This window comes from Oncorhynchus tshawytscha, linkage group LG08 (genome assembly GCF_018296145.1).
Source record: "Oncorhynchus tshawytscha isolate Ot180627B linkage group LG08, Otsh_v2.0, whole genome shotgun sequence".
Lineage (NCBI taxonomy): Eukaryota > Metazoa > Chordata > Actinopteri > Salmoniformes > Salmonidae > Oncorhynchus > Oncorhynchus tshawytscha.
The window spans coordinates 87601584-87619083 of NC_056436.1; the positions used below are offsets into that span (position 1 = coordinate 87601584).

The 17500-nt window shown below is 46.1% G+C and overlaps 1 protein-coding gene across 1 annotated transcript in view; it reads right to left on the reverse strand.

Annotated features, from left to right (window-relative positions):
• The window catches only part of LOC121847038 (netrin receptor UNC5A-like), a 275293-nt gene that overhangs the window by 101017 nt on the left and 156776 nt on the right, over positions 1–17500 (reverse strand). The window contains exon 9 of the mRNA XM_042326336.1: positions 11952–12039. Within this exon, the coding sequence (XP_042182270.1) occupies positions 11952–12039 (88 nt within the window). The remainder of the gene's footprint in view (positions 1–11951; positions 12040–17500) is intronic.

The following is a 17500-nucleotide window of genomic DNA, read 5'->3' on the forward strand; positions in this document are numbered from 1 at the left end:
AGGGTTAGATGAGGGTAGGGGGGCCAGAGGAGAGACGGGAGGAGAGGGTGGTAGAGGGTACAGGGCAGAGGGGAGACGGGAGGAGAGGTGGGTAGAGGGTACAGGGTAGAGGGGAGATGAGAGGAGAGGGGGTAGAGGGTAGTGGGGAAGGGTAGGGGCCAGAGGGGAGAGGGGAGGAGAGGGTGGTAGAGGTTAGGGGGAAGGGTTAGATGAGGGTAGGGGGGGCAGAGGGGAGACGGGAGGAGAGGGTGGTAGAGGTTAGGGGGAAGGGTTAGATGAGGGTAGGGGGAGCAGAGGAGAGACGGGAGAAGATGGTGGTAGAGGGTACAGGGTAGAGGGGAGATGAGAGGAGAGGGGGTAGAGGGTAGTGGGGAAGGGTAGGGGCCAGAGGGGAGATGGGAGGAGAGGGTGGTAGAGGGTACAGGGTAGAGGGGAGATGAGAGGAGAGGGGGTAGAGGGGGTAGAGGGTAGTGGGGAAGGGTAGGGGCCAGAGGGGAGACGGGAGGAGAGGGGGTAGAGGGTAGTGGGGAAGGGTAGGGGCCAGAGGGGGAGAGGGGGTAGAGGGGGTAGAGGGTAGTTGGGAAGGGTAGGGGCCAGAGGGGAGAGGGGGTAGAGGGGGTAGAGGGTAGTGGGGAAGGGTAGGGGCCAGAGGGGAGAGGGGGTAGAGGGGGTAGAGGGTAGTGGGGAAGGGTAGGGGCCAGAGGGGAGAGGGGGTAGAGGGGGTAGAGGGTAGTGGGGAAGGGTAGGGGCCAGAGGGGAGAGGGGGTAGAGGGGGTAGAGGGTAGTGCTGAAGGGTAGGGGCCAGAGGGGAGAGGGGGTAGAGGGGGTAGAGGGTAGTGGGGAAGGGTAGGGGCCAGAGGGGAGAGGGGGTAGAGGGGGTAGAGGGTAGTGGGGAAGGGTAGGGGCCAGAGGGGAGAGGGGGTAGAGGGGGTAGAGGGTAGTGGGGAAGGGTAGGGGCCAGAGGGGAGAGGGGGTAGAGGGTAGTGGGGAAGGGTAGGGGCCAGAGGGGAGAGGGGGTAGAGGGGGCAGAGGGTAGTGGGGAAGGGTAGGGGCCAGAGGGGAGAGGGGGTAGAGGGGGTAGAGGGTAGTGGGGAAGGGTAGGGGCCAGAGGGGAGAGGGGGTAGAGGGTAGTGGGGAAGGGTAGGGGCCAGAGGGGAGAGGGGGTAGAGGGGGTAGAGGGTAGTGGGGAAGGGTAGGGGCCAGAGGGGAGAGGGGGTAGAGAGGGGTAGAGGGTACAGGGCAGAGGGGAGATGAGAGGAGAGGGGGTAGAGGGGGTAGAGGGTAGTGGGGAAGGGTAGGGGACAGAGGGGAGATGAGAGGAGAGGGGGTAGAGGGGGTAGAGGGTAGTGGGGACGGGTAGGGGCCAGAGGGGAGAGGGGGTGTATAAGGATTGGGGGAAAGATGTTGGGGAAAGAGAGTTAAGGGAGCAAGGTGGAGGAGGAAAGACAGCAGGGCTTTATTCATGAGTTGTTTACAGTCACTAAAGATCTGATGCTACTTTACCATCATACATATAGATCATCTGCAGTAGCTAGCTAGAGGTAGAACACTTTACATCAGTGGCGCTGGCTAACTGGTACTGGTGCTGTGAGCTGCAATGATCCTTGTTAACAAGGCCATGCAGTGTGAAGAATAAGCTGCTTACAAACTCTAAACTCCATGGTAATAAATTACAGTCGTACTCTATGGTAATAAACTACAGTCTTATTCTATGGTAATAAACTACAGTCTTACTCTATGGTAATAAACTACAGTCGTACTCTATGGTAATAAACTACAGTCGTACTCTATGGTAATAAACTACAGTCGTACTCTATGGTAATAAACTACAGTCGTACTCTATGGTAATAAACTACAGTCTTACTCTATGGTAATAAACTACAGTCTTACTCTATGGTAATAAACTACAGTCTTACTCTATGGTAATAAACTACAGTCGTACTATGGTAATAAACTACAGTCTTACTCTACGGTAATAAACTACAGTCTTACTCTATGGTAATAAACTACAGTCTTACTCTATGGTAATAAACTACAGTCTTACTCTATGGTAATAAACTACAGTCGTACTCTATGGTAATAAACTACAGTCTTACTCTATGGTAATAAACTAGTCTTACTCTATGGTAATAAACTACAGTCTTACTCTATGGTAATAAACTACAGTCTTACTCTATGGTAATAAACTACAGTCTTACTCTATGGTAATAAACTATAGTCTTAATCTATGGTAATAAACTACAGTCTTACTCTATGGTAATAAACTACAGTCTTACTATATGGTAATAAACTACAGTCTTACTCTAGGGTAATAAACTACAGTTGTACTCTATGGTAATAAACTACAGTCGTACTCTATGGTAATAAACTACAGTCGTACTCTATGGTAATAAACTACAGTCGTACTCTATGGTAATAAACTACAGTCTTACTCTATGGTAATAAACTACAGTCTTACTCTATGGTAATAAACTACAGTCTTACTCTATGGTAATAAACTACAGTCTTACTCTATGGTAATAAACTACAGTCGTACTCTATGGTAATAAACTACAGTCTTACTCTATGGTAATAAACTAGTCTTACTCTATGGTAATAAACTACAGTCTTACTCTATGGTAATAAACTACAGTCTTACTCTATGGTAATAAACTACAGTCGTACTCTATGGTAATAAACTACAGTCTTACTCTATGGTAATAAACTAGTCTTACTCTATGGTAATAAACTACAGTCTTACTCTATGGTAATAAACTACAGTCTTACTCTATGGTAATAAACTACAGTCTTACTCTATGGTAATAAACTATAGTCTTAATCTATGGTAATAAACTACAGTCTTACTCTAAGGTAATAAACTACAGTATTACTATATAGTAATAAACTACAGTCTTACTCTATGTTAATAAACTACAGTCTTACTCTATGGTAATAAACTACAGTCTTACTCTATGGTGACAAACTACAGTCTTACTCTATGGTAATACACTCCAGTCTTACTCTATGGTAATAAACTACAGTCTTACTCTAAGGTAATAAACTACAGTCTTACTCTATGGTGACAAACTACAGTCTTACTCTATGGTAATAAACTACAGTCTTACTCTATGGTAATAAACTACAGTCTTACTCTATGGAAATAAACTACAGTCTTACTCTATGGAAATAAACTATAGTCTTAATCTATGGTAATAAACTACAGTCTTACTCTAAGGTAATAAACTACAGTATTACTATATAGTAATAAACTACAGTCTTACTCTATGTTAATAAACTACAGTCTTACTCTATGGTAATAAACTACAGTCTTACTCTATGGTGACAAACTACAGTCTTACTCTATGGTAATACACTCCAGTCTTACTCTATGGTAATAAACTAGTCTTACTCTATGGTAATACACTGCAGACATACTCTATGGTGACAAACTACACTTACTCTATGGTAATAAACTACAGTCTTACTCTATGGTAATAAACTACAGTCTTACTCTATGGTAATAAACTATAGTCTTACTCTATGGTAATACACTGCAGACATACTCTATGGTAATAAACTACTGAATCCTAATTTACTACTGAAGAGCTATGTTCTCCTGTGTGTGTATGTGTGTGTATGAGTGTGTATGTGTGTGTTTTGTTTGTTATTCTGAACCCAGGAGCAATAATTTACCCCTTTGAGTAAACAGCTGCTTCCAAACAATTAATTTCACTTAAAGAGAATAGCACTTGTATAAAGCATGCCCTGTTATTAATTTAGCATGATAAACTGGGTGTTTCAAAGCCCTGAATGCCGACTGGCTGACAGCCCTGTAATTAATTTAGCATGATAAACTGGGTGTTTCAAAGCCCTGAATGCTGATTGACTGACAGCCGTGGTATATCAGACATTATAAACTGGGTGTTTCAAAGCCCTGAATGCCGACTGGCTGACAGCCCTGTAATTAATTTAGCATGATAAACTGGGTGTTTCAAAGCCCTGAATGCTGATTGACTGACAGCCGTGGTATATCAGACATTATAAACTGGGTGTTTCAAAGCCCTGAATGCTGTCTGGCTGACAGCCGTGGTATATCAGACATTATAAACTGGGTGGTTCGAGCTCTGAATGCTGATTGACTGACAGCCGTGGTATATCAGACATTATAAACTGGGTGTTTCAAAGCTGTGAATGCTGATTGACTGACAGCCGTGGTATATCAGACATTATAAACTGGGTGCATAAGAACAGCCCTTAGTCGTGGTATATTGGCCACACCCCCTCAGCCATGGTTAATACGAGCAGTAATGGTAGCCACATGTAGCGGCTCCTTATGGAATAACAAACACACACAGGCAGAAGATTGACTGATGGACGTCTATCCCATGTCCTGAGGATGTCAGGAGATGACGTCACAACCGGTCACTAGGGGCAACAGTGTGGACGGGATAGCAGATGTCTTCCCATAAACCCTCTGAGTCAGAAGGACACCATTTTTTTTTTTAAAAATACACTATCGTTCAAAAGTTTGGGGTCACTTAGAAATGTTGTTTTTGAAAGGAAATCTAAATGTTTGTCCATTAAAATAGCATCAAATTGATAAAAAAATACAGTGTAGACATTGTTAACGTTGTAAATGACTATTGTAGCTTGCTCGAATCCAAGATGGCGTAGCAGTCAGACGTCTTGTCGTGTCGTGTCCCTTGTATATATCGTTTTTTTACATATTTTTTCTTCCCATATCTTTAAAACATTTTGCTAAACCTCAACTTCTAAATACTCTCCTGCAACCCGCCTCACCCAATGTAGCGGATCTGCTTTTTTTTCTAAAGTATTTACATTTACTTCGGATCCGGAACCGCTAGCCAGCTAACTACCAGCTATCAGTCAGCAAACCATTGCTAGCGGTCTTCAGCTAACCGGTCATCAGCAAAACTTTAGCTCAGAAAGCTCTCGCCAGTTCGAACAACGCGACTCTAACCAGAGCATAACGGACCTATTATTTTTTTATCCCCGGATTCCCACCGGATTCCCACCGCAAACGGAACATTTTCAGCTGGATCTTCACAGCTAGCTAACTATCTAATCGCAACCCCGGGTGATTACTCCTGGCTAGCGTTTCCACCCACCCGCCCGGCCAGAGCTCCTGTGCTACCACCGAAGCATACTCCTGGGCTACAATATCCGGACCCACGACCGGTCTATCGATGTCACCGCATGAAGAGGCATAAACAGACTCACCCCATCGCGACGTCCCCCAAAGGCTAACTTTCTAGCCCTTGCTATCTCCTTGCTTGCTAATTCGGCCTGCTAACTGCTAGCTTGTTTAGCCCCGGTCCGCTAACTGCTACCTTGTTTAGCTCCGGCCTACTAACTGTTAGCTTGTTAGCACAGGCCTGCTAACCGTCTGAATCGTCCCAACCACTCACTGGACCCATATTTACTTTCAATCTCTTTTCGATTTTTAATTTGTTTATACTTTCCGGTAACCTGCCTCACCCAATGTGATACGGAATCGCTACTATTTTTAATTTTTAGAACACACTCAAGAACCTCCAGAAGCTAACCAGCTAACTAGCTACAAGCTATTTAGTCATTGTTAGCCACTGCTAGCGGCTTTTACCTTCTGCACAGCCAGCCAGTTTTTTTTTTACCTGGATAATACTCGCCAGTCTAGCTTCCCTGCCCCATCCACCGCTGCCCCGTGGACACTGATCACTTGGCTACATAGCTCATGCATGCTGGACTGTCCATTAATCACGGTACTCCATTCTGCTTGTTTATGTTTTATCTGTCGGCCCCAGCCGCACTCAGGCTCTGTGTGTAGTTAATCCGACCCTCCCTGCCTAGTCAACGCCATTTTACCTGCTGTTGTTGTGCTAGCTGATTAGCTGTTGTTGTCTCAACTACTGTTTTAGCTACTGTTTTAGCTAGCTCTCCCAATTCAACACCTGTGATTACTGTATGCCTCGCTGTATGTCTCTCTCAAATGTCAATATGCCTTGTATACTGTTGTTCAGGTTAGTTATCATTGTTTTAGTTTACAATGGAGCCCCTAGTTCCACTCTTCATACCCCTGATACCTCCTTTGTCCCACCTCCTACACATGCGGTGACCTCACCCATTACAACCAGCATGTCCAGTGATACAACCTCTCTCATCATCACCCAGTGCCTGGGCTTACCTCCGCTGTACCCGCACCCCACCATACCCCTGTCTGCGCATTATGCCCTGAATATATTCTACCATGCCCAGAAATCTGCTCCTTTTATTCTTTGTCCCCAACGCTCTAGGCGACCAGTTTTGATAGCCTTTAGCCGCACCCTCATTCTACTCCTCCTCTGTTCCGCGGGTGATGTGGAGGTAAACCCAGGCCATGCATGTCCCCAGGCACCCTCATTTGTTGACTTCTGTGATCGAAAAAGCCTTGGTTTCATGCATGCCAACATCAGAAGCCAACTCCCTAAGTTTGTTTTACTCACTGCTTTAGCACACTCTGCTAACCCTGATGTCCTTGCCGTGTCTGAATCCTGGCTCAGGAAGGCCACCAATAATTCTGAGATTTCCATACCCAACTATAACATTTTCCATCAAGATAGAACTGCCAAAGGGGAGGAGTTGCAGTCTACTGCAGAGATAGCCTGCAAAGTAATGTCATACTTTCCAGGTCCATACCCAAACAGTTCGAACTACTAATTTTGAAAATGACTCTCTCCAGAAATAAGTCTCTCACTGTTGCCGCCTGCTACCGACCCCCCTCAGCTCCCAGCTGTGCCCTGGACACCATTTGTGAATTGATCGCCCCCCATCTAGCTTCAGAGTTTGTTCTGTTAGGTGACCTAAACTGGGATATGCTTAACACCCCGGCAGTCCTACAATCTAAGCTGGCCCTCCAACTGGCCCTCCAAATACACCTCTTCAACCAGGATCTCAGCGATCACTGCCTCATTGCCTGTATCCGCTACGGAGCCGCAGTTAAACGACCACCCCTCATCACTGTCAAACGCTCCCTAAAACACTTCTGTGAGCAGGCCTTTCTAATCGACCTGGCCCGGGTATCCTGGAAGGACATTGACCTCATCCCGTCAGTTGAGGATGCCTGGTCATTCTTTAAAAGTAACTTCCTCACCATTTTAGATAAGCATGCTCCGTTCAAAAAATGCAGAACTAAGAACAGATATAGCCCTTGGTTCACTCCAGACCTGACTGCCCTCGACCAGCACAAAAACATCCTGTGGCGGACTGCAATAGCATCGAATAGTCCCCGCGATATGCAACTGTTCAGGGAAGTCAGGAACCAACACTCGCAGTCAGTCAGGAAAGCAAAGGCCAGCTTCTTCAGGCAGAAATTTGCATCCTGTAGCTCCAACTCCAAAAAGTTCTGGGACACTGTGAAGTCCATGGAGAACAAGAGCACCTCCTCCCAGCTGCCCACTGCACTGAGGCTAGGTAACACGGTCACCACCGATAAATCCATGATTATCGAAAACTTCAACAAGCATTTCTCAACGGCTGGCTATGCCTTCCGCCTGGCTACTCCAACCTCGGCCAACAGCTCCGCCCCCCCGCAGCTACTCACCCAAGCCTCTCCAGCCTCTCCAGCTCCAGCTCCCAAATCCAGATAGCAGATGTTCTGAAAGAGCTGCAAAACCTGGACCAGTACAAATCAGCTGGGCCTGACAATCTGGACCCTCTATTTCTGAAACTATCTGCCGCCATTGTCGCAACCCCTATTACCAGCCTGTTCAACCTCTCTTTCATATCGTCTGAGATCCCCAAGGATTGGAAAGCTGCCGCAGTCATCCCCCTCTTCAAAGGGGGAGACACCCTGGACCCAAACTGTTACAGACCTATATCAATCCTGCCCTGCCTATCTAAGGTCTTCGAAAGCCAAGTCAACAAACAGGTCGCTGACCATCTCGAATCCCACCGTACCTTCTCCGCTGTGCAATCTGGTTTCCGAGCCGGTCACGGGTGCACCTCAGCCACGCTCAAGGTACTAAACGATATCATAACCGCCATAGATAAAAGACAGTACTGTGCAGCCGTCTTCATCGACCTTGCCAAGGCTTTCGACTCTGTCAATCACCATATTCTTATCGGCAGACTCAGTAGCATCGGTTTTTCGGATGACTGCCTTGCCTGGTTCACCAACTACTTTGCAGACAGAGTTCAGTGTGTCAAATCGGAGGGCATGCTGTCCGGTCCTCGGGCCAACTCTTTTCTCTGTATATATCAATGATGTTGCTCTTGCGGCGGGCGATTCCCTGATCCACCTCTACGCAGACGACACCATTCTATATACATCCGGCCCGTCCCTGGACACTGTGCTATCTAACCTCCAAACGAGCTTCAATGCCATACAACACTCCTTCCGTGGCCTCCAACTACTCTTAAACGCTAGTAAAACCAAATGCATGCTTTTCAACCGTTTGCTGCCTGCACCCGCACGCCTGACCAGCATCACCACCCTGGATGGTTCCGACCTTGAATATGTGGACATCTATAAGTACCTAGGTGTCTAGCTAGACTGTAAACTCTCCTTCCAGACTCATATCAAACATCTCCAATCGAAAATCAAATCTAGAGTCGGCTTTCTATTCCGCAACAAAGCCTCCTTCACTCACGCCGCCAAACTTACCCTAGTAAAACTGACTATCCTACCGATCCTCGACTTCGGCGATGTCATCTACAAAATAGCTTCCAACACTCTACTCAGCAAACTGGATGCAGTTTATCACAGTGCCATCCGTTTTGTCACTAAAGCACCTTATACCACCCACCACAGCGACCTGTATGCTCCAGTCGGCTGGCCCTCGCTACATATTCGTCGCCAGACCCACTGGCTCCAGGTCATCTACAAGTCCATGCTAGGTAAAGCTCCGCCTTATCTCAGTTCACTGGTCACGATGGCAACACCCATCCGTAGCACACGCTCCAGCAGGTGTATCTCACTAATCATCCCTAAAGCCAACACCTCATTTTGCCGCCATTCGTTCCAGTTCTCTGCTGCCTGTGACTGGAACGAATTGCAAAAATCTCCCTCACCAACTTCAAAAATCTGCTATCTGAGCAGCTAACCGATCGCTGCAGCTGTACATAGTCTATTGGTAAATAGCCCACCCATTTTTACCTACCTCATCCCCATACTGCTTTTATTTATTTACTTTTCTGCTCTTTTGCACACCAATATCTCTACCTGTACATGACCATCTGATCATTTATCACTCCAGTGTTAATCTGCAAAATTGTAATTATTCACCTACCTCCTCATGGCTTTTGCACACAATGTATATAGACTCTCTTTTTGTTCTACTGTGTTATTGATTTGTTAATTGTTTACTCCATGTGTAACTCTGTGTTGTCTGTTCACACTGCTATGCTTTATCTTGGCCAGGTCGCAGTTGCAAATGAGAATTCGTTCTCAACTAGCCTACCTGGTTAAATAAAGGTGTTCTCAACTAGCCTACCTGGTTAAATAAAGGTGTTCTCAACTAGCCTACCTGGTTAAATAAAGGTGTTCTCAACTAGCCTACCTGGTTAAATGAAGGTGTTCTCAACTAGCCTACCTGGTTAAATAAAGGTGTTCTCAACTAGCCTACCTGGTTAAATGAAGGTGTTCTCAACTAGCCTACCTGGTTAAATAAAGGTGTTCTCAACTAGCCTACCTGGTTAAATAAAGGTGGAATAAAAAAAATTAAAAAAAATTAAAAAAGCTGGAAGCGTCAGGTTTTGAATATCTACATAGAACTGACCTGAGTGGGACATGAATCAGGAAACACACCAACAACCAAACCCCCATCTTATACACCAACTACCATCCATAATGAAGGGACATAACTGCAGTCCTCCCCTTCAACACACTACAGGTTTGACAGTAACTTTTTTTTGCCACCTGTCATCCCTGGGCTGATATATATATATATATATATATATATATACATATATATATATATATACACACACACACTACCATTCAAAAGTTTGGGGTCACTTAGAAATGTCCTTGTTTTTGAAAGAAAGTGCTTTTTGTCCATTAAAATAACATCAAATTGATCAGAAATACAGTGTAGACATTGTTAATGTTGTAAATGACTATTGTAGCTGGAAACGGCTGATTTTTAATGGAATATCGACATAGGTGTACAGAGGCCCATTATCAGCAACCATCACTCCTGTGTTCCAATGGCACGTTGTGTTAGCTAATCCAAGTTTATCAATTTAAAAGGCTAATTAATCATTAGAAAACCATTTTGTAATTATGTTAGCACAGCTAAAAACTGTTGTCCTGATTAAAGAAGCAATAAAACTGGCCTTTAGACTAGTTGAGAATCTAGAGAATCAGCATTTGTTGGTTTGATTACAGGCTCAAAATAGCCAGAAACAAAGACCTTTCTTCTGAAATTCTTCTGAAACTCGTCAGTCTATTCTTGTTCTGAGAAATGAAGGCTATTCCATGCGAGAAAATGCCCAGAAACTGAAGATCTCATACAACGCTGTGTACTACTCCCTTCACAGAACAGTGCAAACTGTCTCTAACCAGAATAGAAAGAGGAGTGGGAGGCCCCGGTGCACAACTGAGCAAGAGGACAAGTACATTAGAGTGTCTAGTTTGAGAAACTCTCAGCTTCCTTAAATAGTACCTGCAAAATATGGCTTTGTCTTTGCAACTCTGCGTAGACGGCCGGCATCCCGGAGTCACCTCTTCACTGTTGACGTTGAGACTGGACAGAGGAACTCTGCCTAGAAGGCCAGTATCCCGGAGTCACCTCTTCACTGTTGACGTTGAGACTGGTATTTTGCGGGTACTATTTAGTGAAGTTGCCAGTTGAGGACTTGTGAGGCATCTGTTTCTCAAGCTAGACACTAATGCACTTGTCCTCTTGCTCAGTTGTGCACCAGGGCCACCCACTCCTCTTTCTGTTCTGGTCTAATTACATTGGTAACCAGTTTATAATAGCATTAGACCCCCTGGGGGTTTGTGGTACAGTATATGGCCCTCCGCAAAGCGTTGTGCATAAGAACAACCCTGAGCCGTGGTATTCGTGGATATACACACACACACACACACACACACACACACACACACACACACACACACACACACACACACACACACACACACACACACACACACACACACACACACACACACACACAGCCAGTTAGTCACACAGCAGGGGACCAGCCAGTTAGCCACACAGCAGGGGACCAGCCAGTTAGTCACACAGCAGGGGACCAGCCAGTTAGTCAGTCAGCAGGGGACCAACCAGTTAGCCACACAGCAGGGTTACAGCCAGTTAGTCACACAGCAGGGGACCAACCAGTTAGCCACACAGCAGGGGACCAGCCAGTTAGCCAAACAGCAGGGGACTAGCCAGTTAGCCACACAGCAGGGGACCAGTCAGTTAGTCACACAGCAGGGGACCAGCCAGTTAGTCACACAGCAGGGGACCAGCCAGTTAGCCACACAACAGGGTTACAGCCAGTTAGCCACACAGCAGGGGACCAGCCAGTTAGTCACATAGCAGGGGACCAGCCAGTTAGTCACACAGCAGGGGACCAACCAGTTAGTCACACAGCAGGGGACCAGCCAGTTAGCCAAACAGCAGGGGACCAGCCAGTTAGCCAAACAGCAGGGGACCAGCCAGTTAGCCACACAGCAGGGGACCAGCAGGTTAGTCACACAGCAGGGGACCAACCAGTTAGCCAAACAGCAGGGGACCAGCCAGTTAGCCATACAGCAGGGGACCAGCCAGTTAGCCATACAGCAGGGGACCAACCAGTTAGTCACACAGCAGGGGACCAGCAGGTTAGTCACACAGCAGGGGACCAACCAGTTAGCCAAACAGCAGGGGACCAGCCAGTTAGCCATACAGCAGGGGACCAGCCAGTTAGCCATACAGCAGGGGACCAACCAGTTAGTCACACAGCAGGGGACCAGTCAGTGAGTCAGAGTTAAATAGCCCCACCTTAAATCTTCCTTCCTCTGAGCGGTGAGATATATCTCATAGATCTTTCCCCTGGGGATGGCCTCTGGAGGGATCAGCAGGCTGATGCCTAAACAACAACAACAGTAGAGAAGAATAATAATTAATCCTAACACAAATACCACCACAGAAGAAGACCGCACCTCAGTGGCATACAATATGTGACAGCATACAGTACATACAAAAAAGATAGATTTAGGGTTGTTTAAACCAGGACATATACAGGATACTACCATCCACAACATAACATTCACTATGTCACCAGGACATATACAGGATACTACCCTCCACTATGTCACCAGGACATATACAGGATGTTACCCTCTACTATGTCACCAGGACATATACAGGATGTTACCCTCTACTATGTCACCAGGACATATACAGGATGTTACCCTCCACAGCATAACATTCACTCCAAATCAAAACACCAAACCTACAACCTGATTTTGAACAACACGAAATGGAAGGATTTTTACAACCAAGGATTCTTACAGCCTAGAATTATCCAGCAAACTGTCTGACAAACCAGCAACAAGCAAAAGAAACACAAACCCTAAGATATCATCCAACCTGGAACTGAGTAAGAAACGTTCAGTCTGAAGCTACTTTCCAAACCTAGAATGAAAAGAACATTAAAATAATCTCCAGATACTTAATTAACTTCATGAAGAATAGAAAAGAAGTGTCTAACTTTGTCAAGAAGGAGAGAACGGGCCCGGATTCAACATTAATTGGCACTGAAGTACGAAGTGAGAGGTGTGAAGCGCCTAATAATGGCAGCAGAGTTCCTCCCCACGCAAGCGGCCTCTTTGGAGGAACACACAGCCCAGCTGGCAGAGGACCACACAGCCCAGCTAACAGAGGACCACACAGCCCAGCTGACAGAGGACCACACAGCCCAGCTGACAGAGGACCACACAGCCCAGCTAACAGAGGACCACACAGCCCAGCTAACAGAGGGAGACACAGCCCAGCTGACAGAGGACCACACAGCCCAGCTAACAGAGGGAGACACAGCCCAGCTGACAGAGGACCACACAGCCCAGCTAACAGAGGACCACACAGCCCAGCTGACAGAGGACCACACAGCCCAGCTGACAGAGGACCACACAGCCCAGCTGACAGAGGACCACACAGCCCAGCTAACAGAGGACCACACAGCCCAGCTAACAGAGGGAGACACAGCCCAGCTGACAGAGGACCACACAGCCCAGCTAACAGAGGACCACACAGCCCAGCTAACAGAGGGAGACACAGCCCAGCTAACAGAGGGAGACACAGCCCAGCTGACAGAGGACCACACAGCCCAGCTAACAGAGGGAGACACAGCCCAGCTAACAGAGGACCACACAGCCCAGCTGACAGAGGACCACACAGCCCAGATAACAGAAGACCACACAGCCCAGATAACAGAGGACCACACAGCCCAGCTAACAGAGGACCACACAGCCCAGCTAACAGAGGGAGACACAGCCCAGCTGACAGAGGACCACACAGCCCAGCTAACAGAGGACCACACAGCCCATCTAACAGAGGGAGACACAGCCCAGCTAACAGAGGGAGACACAGCCCAGCTGACAGAGGACCACACAGCCCAGCTAACAGAGGGAGACACAGCCCAGCTAACAGAGGACCACACAGCCCAGCTGACAGAGGACCACACAGCCCAGATAACAGAGGACCACACAGCCCAGATAACAGAGGACCACACAGCCCAGCTAACAGAGGACCACACAGCCCAGATAACAGAGGACCACACAGCCCAGATAACAGAGGACCACACAGCCCAGCTAACAGAGGACCACACAGCCCAGATAACAGAGGACCACACAGCCCAGATAACAGAGGACCACACAGCCCAGATAACAGAGGACCACACAGCCCAGATAACAGAGGACCACACAGCCCAGATAACAGAGGACCACACAGCCCAGCTAACAGAGGACCACACAGCCCAGCTAACAGAGGACCACACATCTCAACCCTCAAAAATACTGCCACCGTACAGCAGGTGAATGTTAGCATTTACTCATCAATCTACACACAATACCCCATAATGACATCACAATACCCCATAATGACATCACAATACCCCATAATGACATCACAATACCCCATAATGACATCACAATACCCCATAATGACATCCCAATACCCCATAATGACATCCCAATACCCCATAATGACATCACAATACCCCATAATGACATCACAATACCCCATAATGACATCACAATACCCCATAATGACATCACAATACCCCATAATGACATCACAATACCCCAAAATGACATAACAATACCCCATAATGACATCACAATACCCCATAATGACATCACAATACCCCAAAATGACATCACAATACCCCAAAATGACATCACAATACCCCATAATGACATCACAATACCCCATAATGACATCACAATACCCCATAATGACATCACAATACCCCATAATGACATCACAATACCCCATAATGACATCACAATACCCCATAATGACATCACAATACCCCAAAATGACATCACAATACCCCATAATGACATCACAATACCCCCATAATGACATCAAAATACCCCATAATGACATCACAATACCCCAAAATGACATCACAATACCCCATAATGACATCACAATACCCCAAAATGACATCACAATACCCCAAAATGACATCACAACACCCCATAATGACATCACAATACCCCAAAATGACATCACAATACCCCATAATGACATCACAATACCCCATAATGACATCACAATACCCCAAAATGACATCACAATACCCCAAAATGACATCACAATACCCCATAATGACATCACAATACCCCATAATGACATCAAAATACCCCATAATGACATCACAATACCCCATAATGACATCACAATACCCCATAATGACATCACAATACCCCATAATGACATCACAATACCCCATAATGACATCACAATACCCCATAATGACATCACAATACCCCATAATGACATCACAATACCCCAAAATGACATCACAATACCCCATAATGACATCACAATACCCCCATAATGACATCAAAATACCCCATAATGACATCACAATACCCCATAATGACATCAAAATACCCCATAATGACATCACAATACCCCAAAATGACATCACAATACCCCATAATGACATCACAATACCCCATAATGACATCACAATACCCCAAAATGACATCCCAATACCCCATAATGACATCACAATACCCCAAAATGACATCCCAATACCCCATAATGACATCACAATACCCCATAATGACATCACAATACCCCATAATGACATCACAATACCCCATAATGACATCACAATACCCCATAATGACATCACAATACCCCATAATGACATCACAATACCCCAAAATGACATCACAATACCCCATAATGACATCACAATACCCCCATAATGACATCAAAATACCCCATAATGACATCACAATACCCCATAATGACATCAAAATACCCCATAATGACATCACAATACCCCAAAATGACATCACAATATCCCATAATGACATCACAATACCCCAAAATGACATCACAATACCCCAAAATGACATCCCAATACCCCATAATGACATCACAATACCCCAAAATGACATCACAATACCCCAAATTGACATCCCAATACCCCATAATGACATCACAATACCCCAAAATGACATCACAATACCCCAAAATGACATCACAATACCCCATAATGACATCACAATACCCCATAATGACATCACAATACCCCAAAATGACATCACAATACCCCATAATGACATCACAATACCCCATAATGACATCACAATACCCCATAATGACAAGGCAAAAACAGGTTTTTAGAAATGTTTGCAAACTTCTAATAAAACAACATCATCGCTACAGCTATTTTCAGGTCTCTCCAAAGATGTTCGATCGGCTCTGGCTGGGACACTCAAGGACATATAGAAACTTGTCCCAAAGCCACTCCTGCATTGTCTTGGCTGTGTGCTTGGGGTCGCTGTCCTGTTGGAAGGTGAACCTTCACCCCAGACTGAGGTCCTGAGCGCTCTGGAGCAGGTTTTCATCAAGGATCGTTCTGTACTTTGCTCCATTCATCTTTCCCTCGATCCTGTCTAGTCTCCCAGTCCCTGCTGCTGAAAAACATCCCCACAGCATGATGCTGCCACCACTGTGCTTCACTGTAGGGACGGTGCCAGGTTCACTTGATCCTGACTAGTCTCCCAGTCCCTGCCACTGAAAAACATCCCCACAGCATGATGCTGCCTGCCACCACCGTGCTTCACTGTAGGGACGGTGCCAGGTTCCCTTGATCCTGACTAGTCTCCCAGTCCCTGCCACTGAAAAACATCCCCACAGCATGATGCTGCCTGCCACCACCATGCTTCACTGTAGGGACAGTGCCAGGTTCCCTTGATCCTGACTAGTCTCCCAGTCCCTGCTGCTGAAAAACATCCCCACAGCATGATGCTGCCTGCCACCACCGTGCTTCACTGTAGGGACGGTGCCAGGTTCACTTGATCCTGACTAGTCTCCCAGTCCCTGCCACTGAAAAACATCCCCACAGCATGATGCTGCCTGCCACCACCGTGCTTCACTGTAGGGACGGTGCCAGGTTCCCTTGATCCTGACTAGTCTCCCAGTCCCTGCTGCTGAAAAACATCCCCACAGCATGATGCTGCCTGCCACCACCATGCTTCACTGTAGGGACGGTGCCAGGTTCCCTTGAGACGTGACGTTTGGCATTCAGGCCAAAGAGTTCAATCTTGGTTTGATCAGACCAGAGAATCTTGTTTCTCATGGTCTGAGAGTCTTTACGTGCCTTTTGGCAAACTCCAAGTGGGCTGTCATGTGCCTTTTACTGAGGAGTAACTTCCATCTGGCCACTCTACCATAAATGCCTGATTGGTGGAGTGCTGCAGAGATAGTTGTCCTGGAGTGGCCTAGCCAGTCTCCAGATCTCAACCCCATAGAAAATCTTTGGAGGGAGTTGAAAGTCCGTGTTGCCCAGCAACAGCCCTGCAACATCACTGCTCTAGAGGAGATCTGCATGGAGGAATGGGCCAAAATACCAGCAACAGTGTGTGAAAACCTTGTGAAGACTTACAGAAAACATTTGACCTCTGTCATTGCCAACAAAGGGTATATAACAAAGTATTGAGATAAACTTTTGTTATTGACCAAATACTTATTTTCCACCATAATTTGCAAATAAATTCATTAAAATCCTACAATGTGATTTTCTGGATTTTTTTTTCTCATTTTGTCTGTCATAGTTGAAGTGTACCTATGATGAAAATTACAGGCCTCTCTCATCTTTTTAAGTGGGAGAACTTGCACAATTGGTGGCTGACTAAATACTTTTTTGCCCCACTATATATAACTAACTACTATATGATCTGGTCAACAGAAACACTGTTGTCACTTCTATAACTAACTACTGTATGATCTGGTCAACAGAAACACTGTTGTCACTTATATAACTAACTACTGTATGATCTGGTCAACAGAAACACTGTTGT